The sequence below is a fragment of the Vanellus vanellus genome (assembly GCF_965231255.1).
Source record: "Vanellus vanellus genome assembly, chromosome: 6".
NCBI classification, from domain to species: Eukaryota; Metazoa; Chordata; class Aves; order Charadriiformes; family Charadriidae; genus Vanellus; species Vanellus vanellus.
In genome coordinates this window covers 54,965,070-54,980,523 of record NC_138911.1, presented here as the reverse complement: position 1 = coordinate 54,980,523, position 15,454 = coordinate 54,965,070, and the positions used below count along the sequence as shown (strand labels likewise).

At 37.0% G+C, this 15,454-nt stretch overlaps 1 protein-coding gene across 1 annotated transcript in view; it reads right to left on the bottom strand.

The window, feature by feature from the left end:
* The window catches only part of SLC38A6 (solute carrier family 38 member 6), a 40,396-nt gene that overhangs the window by 16,920 nt on the left and 8,022 nt on the right, over positions 1-15,454 (bottom strand). Inside the window, exons 5-6 of the mRNA XM_082485454.1 lie at positions 14,137-14,176; positions 2,981-3,059 (exon numbers count right to left, since the gene is read on the bottom strand). Of these exons, the coding sequence (XP_082341580.1) occupies positions 2,981-3,059; positions 14,137-14,176 (119 nt within the window). The remainder of the gene's footprint in view (positions 1-2,980; positions 3,060-14,136; positions 14,177-15,454) is intronic.

Below are 15,454 nucleotides of genomic sequence, written 5' to 3'. Positions count from 1 at the left end.
CAAAAAACTCAGTAGTGGGCCATTTACTGGTTATCAAGAAATACGTCCATTCTTTCTCAAAATACTGTTGTAGAAATACACTTATTTTCCTAAAGCAGAATAGATGTTTTGATATTGCCTTTAAAATCAGTTTGATCCGCAAATTTAATCCTGTATGATAAAAGTGGTCCAAATATGAAATATGGAATATAAATCCTTGACTCCACTGAAAATGCTTTGGCATGCAGATGTTCCTCCTCCCTCCCCCATATTTTAACTAAAAACAGACATTTATAAATCGCTTTAATTTCATTCCTGAATGCAATAGGACAAGAGATTCATATGTTCTAAATTAGGATCTTACTCTCAGTCCATATCAATTATATAACACACAAGCAAGACAACTTAATTGCATCAATCATATCCTCCTGACAGGGTCATTAAATGTTAACAGAGGGCTCACAAATTACAACTTCTTAACACAATCCTCATTTGAAACTATGTTCATGTCATCAAAACTATGTGGAATTCCTGTTATGCAGACAGACTGAAACATCTCAACTTGCAATTAACAAGTGTTCATATTGTATGCTTTTGTTTTTTAATAAAGACATGAAGATGTATTATTACACACTGGCTCTGAGCCTTTCAAACATATGCACACCTGCTAACCTTTATCTATAAAAATAATTCAATGCACAAAACATTTTTTAAATGGCTTTCCCAAATGTATGGTTTGGGAGGGTTTATGCATATAAAATATTTTCACAGCTAGTTTAACTGACACTTTTGATACATTCTCACTACATTTAAAGATAAATTCTACACCCAAATGAAAGCATATCAGATGCTATAATGACTTAACAAAACCAGAAAAGTTGTGCAACCACATCTGGAAACAAGTGGTCCAGTTAAAGAAGTTTAATCAAACTAGTCAATATTTATGCCCTTTGCATAAGTAGGTTGCTACTTAGGCTTGATATCTGATTGCCTATTTTTGTTGAACAATTTCCTACAACGTAAAAACTCTGCTAGTAAAAAAACTACTCTTAACATCTGCGAAGATATACACAGAAACAAAATATTATGATCTACCATGGCAATTAATATGGCAAATTATATGAAATACAGATGTAGGCATACAGAGAAGGGCAGCTGTGTGCATGTACCTGGAATACTGCTTGACCACTGCATTTGAAATATTTGCTTGGACAAAGAACAGGGGAGTCACATTGTGTCAAATAAACATTTATCAATGTAAGAACTCCCAATAACAGACAGAAACAGGATGAGACCCAGGCTGACAATTACTCTACCACTTTAGGTGTGGTTAGTAGTCCTATGGACAATTTCAGCTCTAAGTGCAAAATTGAACTTCATTCCCATCTCAAACTGTAATCTCAGCTAAGAAAGAAGTACGGATGGTGGCAGTACTGACAGCGCACTGAGAATTACAATGGCTCAGATGACTTGTAATAACCAGTTCAACCACTGTAACCCGCCTGTGTTCACCAGCATTTGCATTCAGAACATCTGCATTAGGACCCTGATAAACAGCTAAAGTTGGTGGGGGCGTTATCAAATAGGCAGCTTAATAAAGAAGTTGTTTATACCGCCTTTTTTAGGCAGAACAAGCCTTTGAGCAGTATGCATGCATGCGGGACCTCCAGATTCTACCTATTACACGTTTTCATAAGCTGTTTGTTTAAAAGTGTATCTTTGTTGGGAAAAGTCACTTTGCACAAACAAAGCTGACATAAAATTAAAAACAGTAGTATGGGATGTTATATACTAAATTTGGGGACAGACAGACTGGAATACACATGCAGCAAATACAGTAGCAGGCTCAATGCCACCGTGTATGAACAGTGGAATTAAAAGTATGATCTTGAAGGAGAAGGTGATAGCACCCAAATGAAAAGCTGATGACTATCACAGCTGGAAGAGACACATTAGCAGACTAAAAATGACATACGCACATAAAACATAGTTATAAAATTTAAAAAATGGCCCCTTACTAAAAACATATTATTGCAAGGGTCAGGAGGGCAGAAAGACAAAAAACAAGATTACCATCACACTTTATCTCTCAAAATGTTTGTTATAAAATGAAAAAGTTATAAATTATAAAATTTAAAATGAAGTAAAGTATCTTTTAAAAAACTAATTTCAAACCTAAAATTCACCCACAACATTCAGGAATAATGCAAGCACCACACAGCCTTGAGACAATTTCACCACATTTCAATCCAGAGAGAGTTTTGAGCTCAAAACATCTGAAAATAGTAGTTCAGAAAAACAGCCGTAACACAATCTAAGATACACTGTTATGAATGACAGCAGCACTGGAACAGCTCAAACAAGATATTTCAGTGCTGAACCTGCAATGTTTGTCTTAGCACAGGCACAGATCTCTTGCGACAGTTCTGATAGAAATCCGAGTGACACATTCCTTACATGCAGCTTTAGAGCTCAATTGTGAAGAATAATTTCTGTACTGGGAGCCAAGTTACAGAATTATAAACCAAGTCTGGAAACCTGGCATTCTTCCCAAGACAAGTCCAATTACTGCAGCAAGACAACAAAATATTTAAATTTAAATGTCTGCCGGTTTTTGTACTGTGGTTTTGAAATATGTGAAGTGATAACATGACAGCAGTTTAAATGTTTCTCCTCCTCTCCCTCCTGTCCCCTCCTGCTTCCCCCTTAAAAATTTTAAAAATTTTTACAGAAGGGAGATTTCTGTAGATGGATTTTTGCCACTGACTTTAAGGTCGTCTGATGGGAAATTGCTATGAGGAAAGAATCACGCTCTGTGTGTGTGTACTGCAGAAGGCTTGCACATGCCAAATACATTTCATATTCCAAGAACTCCTGTAAACAACTAATTTTTTTTAGCATGTGAGATCAGAGGGAAGTGTCAGTACCCATCTCCTCCAGCAGTCCTGAACCACTTTCTTCTTCAAGACGAATACAGAATGTATGAAGCATTTTTCCTTACCCACTCTCGTCTCCACTTAAAAACCCCGCAACAGCACCAGGAAGTTCAGACTTAACAATTAAAAGATAAGATGACATAGCTGCAAACAGAAGCAGAACAGATTTAGTAGAGGAATACCAGTATCTCTGTTTGTAACAATAAGCGTGGCTTAAGCAGAGTGGTTACCATTGGAACATCTCAGCTATATATTAGACACCACGGCACCAGAATCAGAACTTATTTTCTCGTATACTTCCTTTAAAAATAGCTGCAAATCCCCAAGTATTGTATTGATCTTAACTAATGCCTCCAAGGTGACTGTTACAATGTGAGTCTTGAAACAAGGAAAATATAATCCAAAGGACTAAAAGGCGAAACAATATAAAATATAGGCCTGACCTTTTACCCGGGAAAGTGGACCTACAGCCTAAAGACAGGCTACAAGGCTGCAGCACTTCTTCCTCCTTCCTCTTTATAAGACATTGTTAATGACGACAGTAAATAAGATTTGTTTCCATCAATACAATAGGATTTTTTTAAAGACACAGTTTTTATTGTTGCTCAATTGCTGTTGCACTAACAAACCTACGTCAGAAATTTAGAGACAAGAATAGGATTTGAACAGTTCTTTATATACTGGATGGTTTGGCCCTTGGAGATAAGGGGATTATCAGTGACAGATCTCTGCTTCTCATGCTAAACCCACCACCAAGAAGATCCCAACAACAACATAAAGTGCAAAACTATACAGGAACTGCAAATCAGAAGATAAATTGTTAGTTACTCTCACAGGAGTGCTGGCTTGAAATTAAGCATTTATAACTCTATTCAGGAGAAAGCAATGATGCATACACATAAATGCAAAAGCTACTTCACTGGATCACTTTTCAATTTTACTATATCAAATGATCAAAGGCATAAATAAGAAGGGTTTTTTAAATTACAACTTATACTAACCTGATACCTTCACATAGTGTTCATGTAACTTTTTTATTTTACATGATCAGCAAGTATTTATATGAATAAAGAGCAGAAAATTATTCAGAAAAATCAAGCTTTACAAACAGCTTCAATGAATATCAAAGCCTACATGGAACTCATTTCCATCCTACAGCAGCAAGTAATTTTAGTAACGTGCCAACAAAAGTTTAGTTACATTTAAAGCTTGACAAAAATTCATGTGTTGTATTCAAATTTTACTGTTCTATATTTATTAATTCTTTAGAATTTTACAGTAGTTTATTAATGCTTTAAAACTACAACATAAATTTTAAAAAGGTAAACGAGCAAACTTCCATAAACTGATTTTTTAATAACTTTGGGTTTTGTTTGTTAGGGGTTTTTTAAGGAACGTTTTGAACCTTAAAAAACGTGTGGACTCAGACGCTGCTGTACTACTGCAGTTAATGTTAAATTTTGAAGAAAGGGAATGTGGTCTCAATAAAGAAAGCGATTTCTATTAATACAAAGTGACATCTACCTACCGCAAGGTTAAATTAAAACCATTTGGTGGGTCACTAAATAAGGAAATATTCACTTCTTCATAATTAAAAGCTCTGGATTTTCCAGTATTCAGGTATATTTCCCTGTTGACATGTAGCTGTTGATTGTGTCTGGTGAGATATTTATCTGCTGTCCTGATTTTACTCTCCTATTTGCATACAACAGAATGTAGATTAAACCACAGAGAACCTTACAGTGTGACTATTTCTAAATCACCAGAATTTGTAAGTAAATTAACACAATTTCTCACACTAAGCTACAGGCAGATGCATATTTCACCCTAAGCAAAGAGATTTTTAAAAAATTGGGGGAGAGTGAAATTCCTCTAAAGTATAATTCAATTTTATTTATTCATTAGCCTTCTTTCTTTTATTATACTTTATACAAAAGCAACTCAAAATTTTCATATATTTATGTCCTTCAGAAAGATTTCAAGATTAGTTCTTTTGCAGTCTCAGCTGCAGAAAGCTTCAAATTAATTTCCAGATCAGATTTCCTCCTAATATGCGATCTGTCACTCTTCCCTTGCATTCCTATTAGCCTCTGGCTAATCATTTGATCACTTATCCTTTGTTGTATGCTTACTCTTTGTTTTTAAAAGAGGAGTCCTATTTCACTGAATTCCACTCCTAAGTAGGAACCAATCATGCACCAAGAAACTTGCACATGCTAAACATTTGTATGCATCTTTCTTCCTTTCCCTGGGCATATGGGAAACGATCTTACATAGTAGGATTTTTTCCCCCAGTTTATATTCTCTTGTTTGTTCTAGAAGATGAAGAAAATAAATAGTAAATAATTGTATTTATATCCTGATGCTTAGATGAGCCGATGAATCTCATACATAAACCTGAGCAGAACACCCACGCTAGTTTTAAAAGCCAAATCCTGCTCTTTCTTCACTTAAACACAGTCGTAATTTTCCTCACGAGCAACAGCTCCTTGTAGCTTTACTCAGCGTGAAAGAAGTAAGAGACACTAACCACTGTATAACTTTCTGAAACACACTAGAAAGTAAACAGAGAACATTGTTTATTTGGTTTTTAAAGTTGAAACTGAAACAGCGAAGTGTCTTGAAAAAGGGAGTAGAAACTTGAAAAAATTATCTCCAGTAGGAATAAAGTGCACACGGTATGACAGACAAAAGGTCACATATCCTTTTTTCCAAATAAGAGATTTTACTTAACTTCCCTGACGCCCACCACAACCCAAGGCATGTCAAGTTATATGGTAAAAATTAAACATCAGCTATCCTTGGCAGTCTTAATGTGTAACGGAAGGAAGAGATTACACAGTCACAAGGCTGAACTGTGACACAAGTGAACACAACAAAAAGCGTGCCTTGTGCTTTGATTTAATCCACTTTGAGATACTGACATCCTCTGTCATTTTGAAAATAATGTTAATGTTTTAATGGCTAACTTTTAAGGCACCTTTTATCACATACAAAAATTACAATAAACGTACCTTCATCTTTACAAGTTAAGCGTTCAAAAAAAATTAGCAAACATCAGAAGCAACATTCTCTTCAGAGTTCACGCTTCTTGTGTGCATATAGTATGAGAGAGCAGAACTTACTGCTCTTGCAACCCAGTTTCATCCCCCAAACTAAAAAATAATGTTATGTTTTCGTCATGTCACCTTCTCTTTGCAACATGAGACATCTATCTTTAGCACTGAACGAGACCGGTTTCCTGCAGAACAAACAATGTACAATGACCTAGTTTGAGGCTGTAGCAATACGCAGACACAACAAGTGCTGAACTACAACTATGTGAGCAACCTTCATATAGTCGATTCCTAATTTTTAGGTCACAAATTTGTATATATTATGTTATATTTAAATAATTTTCAGAATGCACCAAGAAGTACTTGATGGAAAACTAAGTAGGTTTGAACTTCTCAATAGGCCTTGCCACAGACGTGCTATAAAACAGTATTCTTCAGAAATCAAAATTATATTACTACTTTATTATTAAATAGGCTTACCACTGTCTTGAACGCAGCAAGGATTTACATTCTTAAAATACATAATGCTTTGCCATGTTCTGAAAACTTGGTATTCGCTCTTTGACAGAAAAAAAAATGCTTGTAAAATATGAAATAGGGTACTTGCTTTACACTTCCATTATTATAACCTGCAGTGCCACCATGAGATATGACTTCCTATTAATATATGCATGGTATGTATATTTTTCAGAATGTCCTTATTGTGCTACAACATTGTTTAACACCGAGCACATGTGCCCTACCTGAAAAAACATTAATTACTGGAGAAAAGGGAAGCCAAGGTTATGTTTTTGAAAATAGGCCCCAAAATATCTCTTCTGAAGCAGCCCGATCTTAAAATCAAATATGCAAGTGGCTTTTTGGAAGAGAAGGAAGTGTAACTTTTCCTTATTATCCTACCCCAAAAAGATCAATTGCTGAAGTCCACAGCAATGATGTCAGAGAGTATGTACATTAAACTTATGTGTAAACATGTAATTTCTTCCGTCCTTAGAAAATGGCTGGTGATAAATCCCTTCAAATTGCTTTATTGAAGGGACTGAATCTAACTCTTCTGGTCCGTTTTTCCTCATCTACTGCTGTAGCTGATCATATTAGAGCGCTATAAAGATGTCTCCCATTATTAAGCACCGTGCAAAAATGGAACCAAGCTGCCCTCCAAACTTCACACAGGAGAAGACAGGAGGCTGGGGAAAACCAGACTGTATCAGTACAGCCACACTGGATCTTCAGCTCCTACTTAAAAAAAGAGGGGTGTGGATCTGGGAGTCAGGACAAGTAGTCAGAGCGATTTTGATTCTCATCTGGGGGAATACCAGGTAAGAGATTCCTCACAAATGTCTACAGACAATTAACATAAATGCAAATGCTTGTAACTCTCATCCTCTAAAGAGTTCAGTTCTCTCTTTTTCCCAAAATACTGAAAAGATTAGAGGCTGAAAAACAGAAATAGCAGAATAAACACTACAGGTCGCTACACACTCCAGCCCAACCGAGCTGGATCTTTCACAGCAACTGCATCTGAGAAACCCCTTTAGGCTTGTGTCTCCCTTTGCTGGTATGGAGGTTGTTTAAAATTTAATCTGTCCTAATCCAAACAATGTGACAAAGTTAAAAAGGAAAGCAGGGAAGGATTTCAAGAAAGAAAGTGAAACTAGAGAGTATTTGGGGCAAGCTCAGATTTTCCTGTCAAAGAATTAGAATGGAATAGCAAAATAGGAAGTACTTCAGTATTGCACTTAGCTCCTGGAAAGTAATTCAAATTGTGGAAAGATCAGAAATGATGCATGGATGCCACAGAAAACCATCAACTATTTAAGGCCGTATGATGTAAGGGCTAAAGAGCATGCTTTTTTGTTTTCATTTTTGCAATTAATTCCCCCACATATTCAACTTTATGAAGTCTCCCAATTAATTGATGTATTGTTTTTAATATTTCCTCTTAGTGGAAGCTTAAAAAATGAAAAAAAAACACGTTGGTATCATTTGTTTGTTTTTAAATACAGATGTAGACTGGGGTCTGTGAAAGGAGATGTAACAGTTGTTCATGTGCAGAAGTTCTGAGAACAGAAATAGGTTGTCAACTTCTTTGCTAGTCTTCACATTATGGACACTCATACTGCTGAACTTCCACTCCCTTGCTTCCCTTTCCTTCTAAGTTTAGCTTTTACCTGAATTACTATGGCAAGCTTAAAAAAAAAAAAAAAAAAAAAAAAAAAAAAAAAAAGCCCTTCTTATTCCACAGGGAACACATGGGCAGCAGACTTCTTTTGGTAAAATTTCATTAGTTTAATTGTATTTGCACAGTTATGCTAATAAAACTGAAGTGTTTTCCACACAGGTCATCATATCTTCCATTCTGAAGTATAGCTGCAGATTAAGATTTTTGTTGAGTTTTTTATTTAAAGCAGGCTTAATATTCTTTACAGTATCAAACCTTCCAACATCCATTCAGTGCGATACAAAAACACATGAGCATGGTTCATCAATTGTTAAATTAGTACAGGAGCTGACAAACCTGCCCTTAATTAAGGCAGCTCTGCACTGGAAATCCTCACTTTGAATCAGTAAGGCTAATTAGGCTTTTAGGTCAAAAGCAAACCACACTGTGAAAACAAACATTCAGGTTTGTTTGAAAACAGAATTAGATTTTCCATATGTAAAGGAAGCTCAGTAATTTCTTAAGGTATTAATGATGCAGGTCTCAGCACGTAACAAGCTGTATTTCATTCTTCCATTCATTTATTTTCAAAGTTTGTGGAGTATTGTACACTGCTTATAAAAAGAAGGATATTTTCACCCATCCAGTCTCAAAAAACATTTGCTCCATTTAAATTTGAGACAAATTCTGTAAATCCTTTTAAAACTAAATTTCAGAATGGATGAACTCTGGGGGTGAAAAAAACAATAATAATTTGCAAAACAAAAAGGCCCAAATAACTGGATAAGACAAGGTAGTTTTGGTTTGGGGTTTTCCTAATACATGCACAGCACTTACACGTAGCGACACACAGAGAACACATATAACCCCCGCCTTTCCCCAAGCAAATTCCTAAGTTAAATATTTCATTGTTTACTTCACACACACAAAAAAAAAAAAAAAAAAAAAAAAAAAAAAAAAAAAAAAGAAGAGGCTGGCAGGGTGGAAGGAAGGCAGGAATAAGGCTGCGGGTTCCCGAGGCGGCCGGGCGGTGCGAGGCCGGGCGATGCCGGCAGATGGTGGTGCGGGAGCGCGGCTGCTCCCGCCGGCGGCTGCTCCCGCTGCAGCCCCGCACTCCCCCAGGATTATTTTTTTTTTTCCCCAGTGGTTACACCTCTTTATTTACTTCGGGAAGCTTGAAAAATACTAACTACCCAAATGTAAATACGTATTTAGCGCGTGTTACATTCATAGCAGGGTTTCTGTGTATTGTCCGTCATGTTGCCTGTATTAACGGGCCATAAAACCCAGATAAAGAACTGAATCCCCCATTAGAACTAATCCTGTAACTTCTGTTTACTGCCTGTAGCGTTCGGGCAGACCCGAGGATAAAACAGCGCTCCAGGGATATGGGACAATCTTTTTTCCTCATTACTTACTCTTACAAAGAATAAAAACATGTACCTTTGAGGTTATGTTAATTGCAGAATATTGAAACAAAGTCTGCAAGCACCAGTTACAGAAATTACACTTAATTAAACTCTATTTATACTAGAAAGCAAGTGATTTTTTGTAAAATTAAGATAGCTGCCTGGAAAGCTGAGTTTCAAAGAGTGACTGCAATGATAATTTGGGTACACGCCAAGACAGGCTAGTTACGCATACTGATCCGCTGCACGAGAATTCCCCTGTGGATCTCAGCCTATCGAAAGAAATTGGAAAAAATCAAGTCTGTTGCAGAAAATCCTCACGCAGACCACCTATGCTACGTAGCTGTGCTGCAGGTTCCACTGTTGTACTTAATCCCAACGCTAATAAATTTTAAATAATTAAACTCATGTTCTCAGCACTTTCAATTTATGTTTCTGTGTATCACAACTACCAGGCCCTCTGGGCCTGGTCATATCTCCCTACAGCAGTGACCTTCAGCTGATACCAGCCCGCAGCCCAGAGAAATAAGCCGTAAAACTCTCCACATACTTCCTGCTAGACCTCAATGCTGAAGATTTGTTAGTGTTGGCAACAGAATGAGAGCTGCTCTTGTGCAATACTTTATTGTGTTTGTCTCCATTTTTCCACCAGCCCTGCTAAAATAATTCCTTTCCTAACTTCATTACATATGCTTTAAGATTCCTACCGATTTTCTCTTGGATGCGGCTGTGGACTGTCCTCCTTTTCAGTCACATCCGCAGAGAGGACAATTCCAGGAGGCGAAATTCCTGTCTTCCTTCCCCCCTTCGGAAAGCATCTAGGAAGCTCACAGAAGTTCCCTGGCAGGAGAGGGGGAAGGGCTGCATGACGCCAAGCCACAGCTTTGGCCCACTGTGTCTCATCCATCACTTCCTAGAAGCACAACGCTATTAAAACAATAGCGGGGACTCCGTCCAACTCCCATTGCTCCTGGGAAGGATTACATAAAGAGCCAGCCGAGCCATGTAACTGAGCGTTTTCCATAGCAGCCTCCCTTGCTCCTTCTACGCCTCCAGGCGTACAACTCCCCCAAGGGCCCTCTCCCATCTTAAGAGGGCACGTGAGAAAACCTGAAATTCTTCAAGATCATCTTCTGCATGGCAGGCAAGAAATGGACATTTGGAAGATCATCGCACTCAGACCTGGGGTGAAAGGAAAGGCTCGGGAGCGGTGGGTGAACAAAGCAGCAGTCCGGCAGCATACAATTTGAGAGTATCCTTTCTAGTGTCCGCTTTGCAACCCCATAGACACACTATCTAGCTCCTTCAAGAACAAGGCTGTTCACATGTAACTAATATTTAGATTAAAGGGCTGCTGGATTGGGACAAAATACTAACAAATAGAACAATATAAAAATTAGTAACACTGGCCATCCCATTCAGCCTCTTGATTTCTCTTTATCAACAAATACCTATACTGCAAGATCAAGTACATACTGATATAAGGAAAGCTAGGCAATATTCTCAGAGTTTAATCACTGAGCTAAGAATTTCTATATGTTCTATAAAGACTTTAAGTTACAGTATTTAAGATTACCTCAATTTACATTTGGATATTGCAAAGTTAATGTATTATCCTGATGCATCCTTGGTACTTAACTGGATTTTGGTATTTGATTTGTGTTACTTGGATTAAAGTAACACAGTGTTCTAAGAGACTATTAAAAATCTACAGGAAAGTTAAGCCCTAATGTTGGAGATACATATTAAAATTCCAAACAATGTACTTGAAATCTTTTTTTTAACCTTTTCAATTCCAAATTTTACCAACTAGTGCTTTCCTATAGCTGTACAAAAATATTTTTCTTTTTCTTTGGGTATCCTGCTAGTAGAAAAATCAACTCCTCTATCTACACAAATCCATAAGTGTATGCAATTAGGATGTCAAATTCAAATTTGCACTTTAAGCTTTCTTTTTAAAAAGTGCAGATGACAAATTGGAAAGCATAACTACATTAAAATGATTACTAAAAAGCTCTCTCCACCACAAGTGAATGTAAATCACTTCCACACAACTTATTTTTAGAAGTGATCAGTCCAAATTTTAAAAAAGCCCAGACTAGATGCTGAGAGTGACAATAACCCTAGCAAAGTTGCTTATTTTAATCACAAACCATCATTCATTATCTCACTTTTGAAAGAAGATACCATATGATGCAATGTAGGTCTGATGATAGAGGAGGTAACAGAAAACAATTTTATTTTTAGCCTTACTTTGAAATTATAGATGTTGACAGAGTCTGGATGTCTGCCCAACAGGCACAGTGCTGCTGTTCCTCCAAACAGACAGAAAAACAAAAAAAGAGGGGAACACTCAAAGCACAGAACCTAAATTTTACACTTAATTCCAGCACGGCTCCTATTCAGGACAAACTATGCTCCACAGTTTCACCAGTCCCATTTAAAATCTGCAGAAGGACTAGAAAGTAATGAAAACCTCCTTTCTTTCTATGCATTTCTCAAGAGTCAAGGGTCTGTGACAGGTGAAGAGAACTCTTCATCTCTCCTTGGTTTTGGGGTTTTTGTTTGTTTGGGGGGAGGGTTTTTGTTTGTTTGTTTTTTTTAAGAGCCTGTTAGCCCGCAGTATAGTCATCTTCAAAGATGATTCCTGACACAGTGCTGTTCTGCTGACTTGACTGCAGCATCACAGGACTCTGCCAAAGGCAGTTGTTAAGGAGAGAAATAACGCAGCTGGCAGCTCTGTTCCCAAATAGAAATCTAAATACTAAACAGAAGCTGTGACAGCTCCTTGCAATGACAGCACAATACATCTTCTCTATGGGAGAAGGTGCCAAGGAGGCCCAACTTGCAACCCATGTTTCCACAGATCACCCTTCCTCACAGACTGGGGCATGCTTGGGCGCCACTAACACTAACTGACTCAGAGAAGGAAAGTCACCTTTCTCTTTTCAGTGCATTTGAAATTAAGTGATCTTTGCAAATGAACATACCGGATGCATGAATTACTACCATTCTCTTAGGTGAAAGATACTGCCCTTGGAACCAGAAGAACCAAAACAGAGTTTTGAAAGCTTCCATCAAAACAAGGTCACTAAAAATATTCGAAAGAAGAGTTTCAACTTGCAAAAACCTACTTTTTAACTAGTTAACGGAAAACCACTGGTTGGTAAACCAGGTCTAACTTGTTGGCAGAGAAGGCCACTGCAGAAGACGGAATAAGTAGTTTGATAATATCCAGCATGCAATAGTTTGGGGCTCTAGAGTTACTGAGATGAATGTTATCAAAAATGATACAGAGAATGTTATGAACTGCTATGAGGAAGAAATGAGAGTCATATTTCCTTTGACCACAGTCTTGTACACGATCCCAGAGTCTCCAGAACCTGTATGGTGTACTGCTCCTTCTCTAGACTGTTTATTTAGAGGTCCACTCAAACAGGAAAGAAAATTAAAAAGTTTTTTCATTGATGCAGAACATCTGCTAAAACCTGTATGAATAAATAATCCTTAATCTTGGAAATAGTGTATTCACTCCTGCCTGAAATTAATGCTTGAGTTTCTATAGCCATTTCAATTGGCAGTTTTTATTATTGCAGCTTCTAGTATAAGAAAAGATTCCAATTTTATCATAAAAGCAGTTACTTGGTCTAGTTCTCGGTCTCTAAATGGTGACAAAACTCAGCAATCACTGAATTGTCTGGACTTGACAGGTAATCCTAAAGGAAAGGACAGCACTGAAATGCTGTTTCCTTTTGTCAGTCTATGTGAAAATGTGTATCTTCTTGGGGGTAGGGGATGGAGAGAAGGAAGCTTTCATGTTCCCTCATCTAAAAGAAAGTATCCAGAACCTTTATGGCCAATAAACACCGTCTACTTTCAGACAATTTCTAAGGGCACTGCTACTTAGTAATTTTCAAGTATGTGAACATACCTAAGTTTAAATGCTTAGGCGTTGGGGTTTTTTTAGTAGAAAACCAACTAGTGTTATTTTATTATGTCATGCACCAAGGAACACAAAATAAGAATAATGTAACTGGACAGCCCAGCATATGACTACATAGATTATCAGCTCACATGACGAAAATCATCAAACTAAACAATCCCCCCCAAAACCAAGGTATTGAACTAACAAGAAAAAAGCTACCATTAATAAAGAACATATGAAACTTCATGGCTAAGTAAACATTCCATTTCTTATGCATTTTAGTGATTTGTGTAACAAGTTCCAACAGCAAAAACCAAAACACATGATATGATACAATGTAGCTACCAGATGCAAATGTACAGAAGAGCAGAGAGATTATGCTTCCTCAGGCCCTTCCAATTAGCAATGCCAGCTATAATGGATGTGCTCCACATCCTGTGATGCAGCAACAGGCATACATTCCAAGCCCCATAAGCCCCACCATCTACCCCACAACTATAGCACTTCCACTTAGCTTGACCACGTAAGCCTTTTCTTTCAGTTTTCTGTCCTTTTAATCAGTCTCTTAAGAAAACTTTCAGTTAATTATTGCCTTTGGTGTTTGTGGAGCTATGTAGGTTGTAGAGCTTATACTTCACTCAGTTAATATTGAGCACATGAAGTTTCTTACCTCCAATATTCTGGATAATTATTGTAGTTGCAACAAGGACCTATAAAAGAAAATTTGATTTCTTTAGAAAGGGTACAGCTAACTAAAATCGTATGTCTATAGCAGTGATAAAACACATATGTATTATCTTAAACAGACCAGATGTAGAAGCGATAACTAGTACTGAAAGGAAGGGCATCTTCTCTTTACTGAGGAGTTTAACACATGGAAACCAATATAATCTAAAATGAATATAAAAGAAAAAAAAAAATCTTGAAAATACTGCATTTTCATTCTGAGATGACAAAACAAGGGAAGCCAGAGTGAAGCCTGTTCTGCAGAAGCTGAGGTTTTTAAAAATTACTGAAAACATGGAAATGCATTCTAATTGACATCAGGGGAGTATAAATGAAAACAATCATTCACCTCTGAAAAGACAAATCAGACAGCAGATTTATACAAGCTACTTCCTCGCTCCAAAAACCCGAGTATTTTTAACTGTCATGAATGTCATTATTCCTTTAAACTTGTAAATTAGACAGACTTTTCTTTAGCGTTTGTGATTATTCACACTGGACTGATATGGAAGTAGAAATGTGCACAGGCTGTTAAAATATTTGTCTGAATCCAAAGAATTAAAATTTAAACTGAAAAAAAAGCTAAAAGTGTCTCAAATTTTCCTGGTGTTTTCTTTTCAGATCAATTCTAAAATAGTATGATCATCTAGTACAGTTTTTGTTTTTACCTACAGCTGCTCTTGATGTAACAGGACCTTCCTACATGAGTGCTACCATTAAGTCAACTTGGAATAAATTAAGCCACAATTATGAGAAGAAAAATGAGTTTTGCACTTTTGAATAAAATCTGAAAGCAGAGTTGCCATTTTTTTTCAATTGATCAGCTAGAAAATCGTATCAGATTTTAAACAAAATCAGTTCAAAAGTCACCAGGGGAAGAAGAGGAAAAAAAAAAGTACAGTATCTTGGAATTTGCCATAGATGGAAACAAATACTTCATGCCTTTGGAAAAGGAGAATCAGCAATCTTCCAATAGCAGAAAATCTCCATTCTCATAAATCTCAGAGAAATATTTTTGACAGGAAGTCACCATAAGGTTGAATTACTGCTCTACTTCAAGAGCCGTTAACGAGTAGTTTACTGTCAACCTAAGATGCCAGTTCAAGCAAGGTCCTACAGCAGTCTCTTTGTATCATTAGCAAATGACTTGGGGGAGGGAAGAATAAGTACTAGTTTAAAGAAAGAAAAAACAGCCACCTGTGGCTGACTAAGGTGAGGAGATCTCAGGAGAGGACTAGAATCCAGAATGGTCGCGGTAAACT